General features: G+C 35.8%; 1 protein-coding gene across 1 annotated transcript; it reads right to left on the reverse strand.

Annotated features, from left to right (window-relative positions):
* LOC109358669 (alternative NAD(P)H-ubiquinone oxidoreductase C1, chloroplastic/mitochondrial) lies at positions 264-5,669 on the reverse strand. Its single transcript, XM_019603041.1, has 11 exons — positions 5,446-5,669; positions 5,114-5,319; positions 4,918-5,013; positions 4,189-4,255; positions 3,920-4,103; positions 3,416-3,509; positions 3,080-3,292; positions 1,087-1,488; positions 913-989; positions 675-778; positions 264-571 (listed from the first exon to the last, which is right to left on the reverse strand). Exons 1-11 carry the CDS (start codon positions 5,498-5,500, stop codon positions 432-434), a joined length of 1,638 nt encoding a protein of 545 aa, XP_019458586.1. The 5' UTR covers positions 5,501-5,669; the 3' UTR covers positions 264-431.

The raw sequence follows: 9,761 nt of genomic DNA on the forward strand, positions 1-9,761 counted from the left end.
CATAATCCCACAACTGAGGATGCTTAAATTTCTAATAGCTTTCTGAATTTTAAAACTCTAGCTAGTTAGCTATTACTATTAAATTTCACCTTTAGGGATAGTTTTAACCAATTTATGGTTTATGATTAACCTTTGTTTTATTATTTCCAGAGTATCCTCCCACCCGATTCTCATGTACTAATATGATTAACCTTTTCACCATCAAATATATGTCATTAAGTACGAAGTTATAGACCATTAGTCATCAGATGAAAAAATGTGCAAGAAAATAGTTTGGAGTCATTATTTTTTATCTATAAAAAATATAGGACCAATTTAATGAGACTCCATATTCTCTGATGATTGATTCTAGAAAAGACAAATGATAAAATATTTGAAATATTCATCACAATTGGTAGCTATATAACACAAATCCCTCCGATTTGAATGAACTATGAGTTGGAGAGGACCTTGGTTAAGGTACTTTGTAGCAATGACACTGAATCAATAGCAGATTTTGTGAGCCAGCTAATCCCCACTTTAAGTTTATGTTCATCTGTTGGTAACCTGATCAAATATGCTAACTTCCTGGCTGCAAAATATAAAACAGTGAAGCTGTTTTACTTTTTCTTTTTTCACATGTTTTAATTAAGGCAAAATAGCATAATGAAAAATGGCACATTAGTTGAACATACCAGTATGGCCAATAGGACCTTCCAAGGTTAGCCCCTCAACAAAACTAGGAGAAATGGCAGCGTCATATCTACCGAGGGTCATCATCTCTCCTAAATTTTGAAACCTGGAACAGAGATTAGGAACAAATATAGTATTATGATTTAAGAATGCGTTGACTTTATAATCACAGAATAAGTAAACAATTTTATTTCTATTTGCAAATAACAGCATATAAAAGAAATTTAGATGCAGTAATACCTAAATGGTAAAAGGGGTCGTCCATTGATTGCAGCCCACAGATTCCAACCCGTAAAATCAGCTTGCTGAAAAGCAACCTGCAAGGTAGAGGAAAACAAGTCAGCAAAACATATATCCTCAAATCTATATAGATGTCATACTGCCATTAAAGAGAGTATCAAGCAACAGTCAAACCTGTGCAGTGGCGGGAAGGATCCTTCCATTCGAATCCCTCAACGCAGAAGAGTCGCCAAGAGCAAATATTCGCGGGTGACCCTTAACACGTAGGGTTTCATCTGTTTCAGCTTGTCCCCGGGCATTAAGTGGAAGTACAAATGGAAAATCTGAAGGTTCCAGCTGAGGGAGAGGAGGCTTAGATCCAACAGTCCACAACACTAGATCTGCTTCAATGATTTTATTTTGTATCCCCCTTTCAGCAGGTTGCAGCTCCAATATATATTTCTCCAAATTATGTGCTACTTCAATGTGATTTTCATCTACCCCGGCCGAGGTATCTGACGAGTCTGATTCACTCACCCTCCGAATACCGCGAACAAAATAACCCAACAAAAGTTCAACCTTCCTGGATGAAAGAACCTAACATCCATAGCATAACATTTTCTTTTAGAAATCATAAGCAGTGTTTGCAATAACATTGGTAATGGAACTAAATGACTTGAACGAATGGTGTGTAACAACTATAGCTATCCATAGTTGAAGAAATAGGCTAGCTGCATGCTGGAGAAGAAGCTTTTAACATCCAAAGCAGGTTGTCAACTTCATGGTTTCAAAAATTCAGTTTTTCAATTTCATGGAGTAGTACACTCAGGGCATTTGAATATTGTTAATACTTGATACTCATGGTTTCAAAGTTTTAACTTCACTTGAAATCCATTTAAACTTGGTCTTTAGTTAAAATAGAAAATAAGGTTTCTTGAAGTTACCTGGAAGGAAAAACTCTGATTTTAAACTGTTCACAATTTATTTCTTCATAACATTTTATGAAAAATAGGTTTAATTACAACATAGGTATCAAGGTCTCTATTTTTTGGAAAAATTCAAATAGATTCCCCTATTAGTATTTTCTATTTTGTGATATAACCACTATAGCTCAAAAGTTTTTTAACTTTTTTTTAATTGGGTACCCGTGCTGTGATATAAACCATATGGTGGATTCAAAGATCAAATTAAAATATATTTTTCAAATTTTAAGCACCTGATTACAAATGTGAAATGGAAAATTTTAGGGACATATTTGAGTTCTTCTGGGAAAAAAAAGGGACAAAAAGTCACCTAGTCCTTCTACAAGGGCTAAACATATTTCCTTAGGCACCATCAAGCTTATGAAAACAACAGTATGAATCTCAAACAACAATCTTAGTCCAACTAGAAATAGAAGCAATGGACTCTTAGTCCTGCTCAGAGAAGGATAGTGAGTGATAGGACAAGGGTGAAACCCCCTATCAAACATGTGTATGTTAGAAGAAGTAAGAAGGGAATGAGTTACTTTTCTGTTATGAGTTGTTAGTTAGAAAGGGAGGGAAATCCTATAAATAGGATTAGCCATGTGGTATGGGGTAGTTTTGGATTTGTTAAGTGGTGAAGTACTGATTTAGGAAATCAGTTAGTTAGGGAATACTTCTCCATTGTAATTCAAGCTTTAAGCTTTCATACACAAAGGAAATATACATAGAATTCATTCAAGATCAAGTTTCTGATCTTGAACTTCTTCTTCACTTAAACTCTACTTTTCTTCATTCTTTCTTTCACTCAAATTACCAGTTCTAACAGATAAGGCTTTCAAATTCAACAAACATAATTTAAGGATAATCTTGCCTTATACATAACCAAGGTTACACAATTTCAACTTAAAAAATGAACAATCATATTTAAATCTATGCATTAATTCATTAAACTTGCTAATTTAAAAAAAAATTCACATCTACAACAGTGGTTATAGACAACTTAAAACATTTGACTCCACTCTGTTAAATCTTATAAACGAGATAGTATAAGTTCTAAAAGAAACGCTTAAACAGAGCTGATATATCTCACTGCCTCGCAATAGAAGGTAAAACAAAGTCAAATTTTAGTGAGCCATAATCCTAATTGCATGTGTCTTCATGAGTTTTACAAGAAAGATACTCAAGTTCCAGTAAGCATAAATTTAAAGCTCTAAACAACTTACTTTCAGTGCAGCTTCTCTATTGCTGGGTGGGGCATTTGGGCAAATAATTGGATCAACATTAATAGCTCTAATAATCCCCTTATTCTGTAAACGCTCTGCTACGGTTGCAGCTAATTCAACTCCAGAGTATCCACAACCAACAATGGCCACACTAATTTGGAAGTCCTTACCAAAGGTCGTTCTCTCTAATGTTGTTAATTTATCATTAACTTTCTGCCAAAAAAAACCAGCATGTAAAACCAATGCTATAAAGATTGCAACATATAGATTGATTTTTAATCCCATTAGTCCTGCTATTAATTATTAAATAATTCATAGACCCTGTCATGCACTCACTCGTGCATCCTCTAGTGTTGTGAATGGAAATGCAAACTCTGCTGCACCTGGTACAACATCCAGTTTAGCTTCAGCTCCCAATGCAAGAACCAGCCTGGCTGTCCAGTGTGAAGAAAGCAAAAAGTTAAAATCAACATAAGCGGTGCAATTCTGTGTTTGATAGTTGATACCACCGCCAATGTAATTTATTTAAAAGTAATTGAATTCATCTTCCTTTTTTACAGTTGATTTAGATACATAAGGGAACATGTCGACACACTAGATCATAGGATCTTGCACATGCAAACTAATCAGCATTTGAAAGCATGAACTTAAGCATGCATGATCACCAGGAAAGAACAGACATGATAGGTGAGTATCAGACTGCTGGTCATCTATGAACTGAAGAAACTATATCAATATGCACAAAAAAGATCCAGTGATAAACATATCATCTTAAGCACTGCATAAAAATAAAAATTCCTTCCACGATTCACTATGGTACTTAAATAGTGCAGATCGTACCAGTCATATTCAATAAGAAGGCCACTATCAAGATGAACAGTTCCCCCACAGCTAGAAGTGTTGGATCCATTGGTTCCCAAATGATCAGAGGGTTGCAAAAGTTTTACCCTGTCTTTAAAAAACTGCACACTACTGTTTGCTAGCAAATCCGAGAAACGAGGAGCTATTTCCCATTCCTCCACTTCTGTATATCATAACGTAATTCTTTTGAATCATTTTTAAAATAAAGAAGGAAACTGCAGTTGTTGCTTAGCCAGAATACTGCATACCTCCAGAGAGAAGCTCATACAACATTGGCTTAAAAACAAAGCGTTCAGACTGATCGACAAGAACAATCTGTTCCATATCCAATAAAGAAAATTAGAATCAGAACATCTGCAGGTATACAAAATGTAAAGAAGACATCATAATAATCACTTAATTGTACAAGCAACTGACAAGAGCATAGAAAGAGTTTCTGATAAAACAGGCATTTTCGTCAATGTCAAAGGTACTGCTATAGTGAGACAATCTTTCATCCAATAAAGCGACTGAATTCATTCTATCATGCCTTTTGCAGCAACTGCCACATAATTCAAAGGGCTGTGGAATGGGATTTGTCAAAAGCAAATTAAACTTAACACAATCACTAGAACTTAGCAGCAGCTTTAGGCTAAGGGAGAGTACAATTGAACAAAAGGGAGGTAACTTCACAATTTTCTTACTATAGTAAGTTCAACTCATATATTTCTACCACTTTTCTCTTCTAACCTTTTACACCTTATTCTTCTGTCCATATCTCTTTTCTTATCACATCACATTTATCATTTTCTCTTGCCTATCTTCCTATCTCTCTCTTATATCTTCTAGTTTCTGCACCCATTTTTTTGGGGTAGAACAAACATTTTTTTAATAAATTTTACAGATGATTATGTTAAGTTACTTCTCTTATGATGAAACAATCCCTTCAACAAATGAAATGACTTTACAAGAAAACATAAACTTAAATCACAAGTTACCTGTGGTTTTTTGTCATCAGGCCACTCGAGTGATTCCAACCTTAAAGCAGTATACAAACCACCAAATCCACCGCCTAATATACAAACCCTAGGCTTCTGCAACAAAAGAGTTAATTAAAACACTTAAATTTCAAACGCAATGCAGGTTTAAAAAATCACATATGCAATCAAGTTCTACGAAAAAAAGGTCCGAAACCTTATTATCAGACCAGACGAAATTGATCGGCAATTTTTCACTTCCACTTATCTCTTCCGCAACACCTCCACTGCTCTCATTTGCCGCTGAAGTTGAGAATCGGAATTGCAAGGGTTTCCTGTGAGAATTAGCGAATAAGGATGAACCGATTCCACTGCTTCTTCTCCAATAACTCGGAATTATCTTGTTCCATTGCTTCGCCCCGCCTAAAACCGCAAAAAATAAATTAATATATCGAATTGATTCTGATTATTATTACGGTGATGAAAACGAAAAGATGGAATGAAATTTATGAGATTCCAAAGACAGAAGAAGAAGAAGAGAGAACATACGGTGAAAAGCGAGTAGTGATGTTGTGGCTGATGCAGTTACAGCAATTGGTGACATTGTGAGAGAGTAGTGGTAACTGTAAGTGTAATTGAATTGGTTTAGGGTTTATATCTTTAATTCATTAGAAGAAGAGAGCAACAAAGTCAGAAGAGTGAAATGTATAATTGTATATGGTGGTTCTGCTTCCACGCTGTCTCGTTATTGCTGCATTAGAAAATGGCCCCAATCCGTTTGTATGTGGTCACTTAGTCACTCAAGTTGGAATGTCATTTTTAGGAGAGGAGTAGGGTTTACAATGATCCTACCAACTCGATATTAGTTTGAAATTCGATTCGTTATTTAGCTCAATAAATTTGGTTCATGAATCAAATGAACTAAACTTGTGCTGAAAATTGAGCTCGTTAAATTAACGAATCAAACTCGAGTTGAATATAGTTCGACTCGTTAGATTCAGCAGTTAACTCAATATATATATATATATATATGAATAATTTATCTCCTGTTGTGAGGAGATAACTCCCTTCCTTACACCAATTACCCAATGACATATGTCCCTCATTTTTTATTTTATTTTTTCTTTCTCATTTTTTCATCTTCTTCTCTAAACCAAGGGTTTCATACCATCTCATTCACTTTCACCCTCCCCTCATTCATCCCCTCACCTTCACTTAACAGAAAAACTCACCCCCACTTCTCATTCATTCACTCACACTCTTCTTCACTTCTCATTCATTCACGAAACAATAATTTAATTTGCTCTAATCTCTTCAACCTCGTTCAAATTTGCAAATTTTCTCTTTCTTCTTCTTCTTCTCTTTCTCTCTCTATTATGTTTTGTGCGAAGAAGAAGAATTCACATAATGTTTTCCGTTGAGGTACCATTTTTATTTATTTACTTTCTATGTAAAAATTAGAACTTTTTCTTCTACCTTTGAGATTCATTTTATTAGCTCCATGTTTTTTCTAGTTTCACTTTCCTTCTTTTTTTTCCTTCTCCCTTGTAGAATAAAAAATACTCAGAAGATTTAAATTCAATTGTTTTTTACTTCATTTTTAGTGAACCACTTTCTGTTTACTACTATGTTACTGCAAGTTTGATACAATATTTAAAATTTTAATTTTTTTATAAGCAAAGTTTTATTAAGATGTGGCAATTCAAGATTATTAAATTATTTTTTGGTATGCTTCAATGTATGTTATAAGAATTTGGACATATTATCTTTTAATACTAACATTTTGACAATTACATACTTTTGTTGTTGTTTTTTAAATTTAATTTTAGTTAAAAAAGATCAATAATGTATGTGTAGACCTTCATAGCCTTATTTTCTCTGCTTCTTATTAGAGTTGAGAATATGCAGAATGACTCTTGCATAGTTGTACATCACCATGAACCTGAGGTGTTGAGTGTTCTGATTTTGCTTTCATTTGTAATGTATTGTTCTTTGTATTGTCACGTGACTGTCTTTTCCTCATAGACAGTTAGGTTCTACCTATGGACCAACGTCACTCTCACACATTTCCAATAATTATAATTGAGAAAATGAATTGAAGATGCCTAGAAAAATTATACACCTTTGTGTACTTGGAATGCAATGTTTTGGAGTGTAAAAAGACAACATATATAAAGAAATGAAGAGAAATCTTATTGAAAAAATTGCTTTTACAATAGAGAAGCTTATCCCTTTAAATAGAGGGAAAGCAACAGAAAATATAAAACAGATTAGTAAGTGCACATGCTAATTGTTAAGTGGCACATGATAAATGCTTAAGTAAAACTTAACTAACTCTATTCTCTAATATACCCCCTGAAACTGAGGGTAGTTGACTAAGGATGCTAAGTCAACTACTTTAAGTTGCTTTCTTAGAGTTAGAAATTTATCAGTAGCCAAAGGCTTAGTGAGCACATCAGCAGTCTGAAAATCAGAGGAGATATGTTTCACTTGAAGAGACTTGGCTTGAATCCTATCTCTTACAAAAAAGAGATCAATCTCTATATGTTTAGTTCTGTTGTGGAGAACAGGATTGTGAGACATGCTCACAGTGTTGAGATTGTCACACAAAATGAGAGGAATTTGATGAGGAATCTTGAGTTCTGATAGCAAGGACTCAATCCAAATCATTTCTTGAGCAGCAAGGGCCAAACTTATGTACTCAGCTTCAGTGCTTGATCTGGAGACTGTTTGGTGTTTCTTGGACCACCAAGTAACCAGATTAGGCCCAACAAACAAGCAGGCCCCTGATACATATTTTCTGTCATCAAGGTCAGTGGCCCAATCTGCATCACATAAGCTTGTGAAAGTGATGGGAAGAGAGGAGACTGATACAACATCCTTGAGATGTATGCCAAAGCTGAGAGTTCCTTGTAGATATCTTAGAATCCTTTTTACAGCAACCCAATGTTGATCAAGGGGATTACCCATAAGCTGGCACACCCTATTCACACTATAAGCTAAGTCAGGCCTAGTGATTGTAGCATATTGGAGGGCTCCAACAATTGATCTATACAAAGTAGGATTGTCAAATTGTTTGGACTCTGATTTGGATAATCTGCAAGTTGTTGCCATGGGAGTAATGCTGGATTTGGCAGATTCCATATTGGCTTTCTGAAGAAGGTCTTTAATGTACTTGGTTTGAGTAAGGAACAGAGAGCCATCTTGAAGATGTTTAACTTCAATGCCTAGAAAGTAGTCTAAATTTCCTAGGTCTTTGAGAGCAAAAACAGAGCTTAGTTTGTGAACTAGAGCAGCAATTTGACTGTATGATGACCCAATGATGATTATGTCATCCACATAGACTAAGACAAAGAGTTGGTATGTACTTTTGAGACAAATAAACAGAGAGTTATCACATCTGCTGTTTTGAAAGCCTAGTTGAAGAAGGGTGCCTTTAAATTTCTCAAACCATTGCCTAGGTGCTTGTTTGAGACCATACAATGCCTTGTGTAACTTGCATACAGTTGTTTTATCACCATTTTGAAAGCCAATAGGTTGGGACATATATACCTCTTCATTGATGACACCATTTAGGAAGGCATTGTTTATGTCAAGCTGCTGAATAGTCCACCCATAAGTGACAACAAGAGTGAGGAGAACCCTTATTGTGACAGGTTTGACTACATGTGAGAAAGTCTCATTGTAGTCAACTCCTGGTTGTTGATGGAAGCCTTTGGCAACTAACTTGGATTTATATTTGTTGATAGAGCCATCGGGGTTCTCTTTGATCCTGAATATCCACTTGCAGCCAATTGCCTTTTTATGTGGAGGTAAGGGAACCAGTGACCAGGTTCCTAGTTTGAGAAGAGCATCATACTCTTCTTGCATAGCACTTTTCCAAACAGGACTGAGAAGGGCCTCTTTAGGGTTGGAGGGTTCAGACTGGACCAAAAAGAGGCTTGCAAGATTAGGCAAGATGGATTTATTTATGCCAGCCTTGGACCTTGTGATCATAAGATGAGAAGGTTGAGGGTCAGGGGTTAAAGATGATGAGGAGGAGGGAGGAAGGGCAGTGGATGATAAGGGCGATATGGAGGTGGATGAATCAGAGGATGAGGGATTAATAGGGTCATTTAAAATTGCAGTGTCAGAAATAAGTGTGAGGGGAAGGGGTGAATTTTGAGTAGGGTTAATGTGATTGAGGGAAGATGTTGGTTCTGAGGGATAAGTATTTTCAATGGTGTAGTTGTTGGGAGAGGTGTAGTTGTGGTTAGATAGGTTGTTTGGGATAAGTGGATGATGAGTGTAGAGCTCAGAGGTGGTGGAGGAAAAAGGTTTAGTAGGGTTTTTATAGGGAAAGGATAATTCATTAAACTTGACATCTTTAGAGATGTATATTTTTCCATCATTGGATAGGCACTTATATCCTTTATGCATAGAGGAGTACCCTAAAAAGGTGCATTCTGTGGATCTGAAGTCAAGTTTGTGGGAGTTGTAAGGTCTTAGTAAAGGAAAGCATGCACAACCAAAAATCTTTAGAGAAGTATAGTCAGGGTTGGATCCAAATAGAAGGTAATGGGGAGATTTGTTGTTAAGGGTGGTAGAGGGGAGTCTATTGATTTGGAAGACAGCTGTGGTAAAGGCATATTTCCAGAAAGTGGGAGGTAATCCTGCATGGGCTAATAGGGTTAGGCCTGTGCCCACTATGTGTCTATGTTTTCTTTCTATTGTTCCTTGCTGGTGATGAGTATGAGGACAGGATAGTCTATGTGAAATACCTAGGTTGGATAGATATGAGGTAAAGGGTCTAAATTCACCTCCCCCATCAGTTTGGACAGCTTTGATGGTTCTAGTAAATTGGGTTTGAACCAGTTTGATAAAGT

Source organism: Lupinus angustifolius, chromosome LG01, assembly GCF_001865875.1.
Source record: "Lupinus angustifolius cultivar Tanjil chromosome LG01, LupAngTanjil_v1.0, whole genome shotgun sequence".
Classification (NCBI taxonomy): domain Eukaryota; kingdom Viridiplantae; phylum Streptophyta; class Magnoliopsida; order Fabales; family Fabaceae; genus Lupinus; species Lupinus angustifolius.

What these genes read in the sequence shown, in the direction of transcription:
- LOC109358669 (XM_019603041.1), bottom strand. Translation starts at nt 5,500, where the DNA reads ATGTCACCAATTGCTGTAACTGCATCAGCCACAACATCACTACTCGCT. An exon ending in ATCACTACTCGCTTTTCACC is followed by an intron (nt 5,320 to 5,445) that starts GTATGTTCTCTC and finishes TTGCGGTTTTAG; the next exon opens with GCGGGGCGAAGCAATGGAAC. An exon ending in TCCTTCCCGCCACTGCACAG is followed by an intron (nt 990 to 1,086) that starts GTTTGACTGTTG and finishes TCTACCTTGCAG; the next exon opens with GTTGCTTTTCAGCAAGCTGA.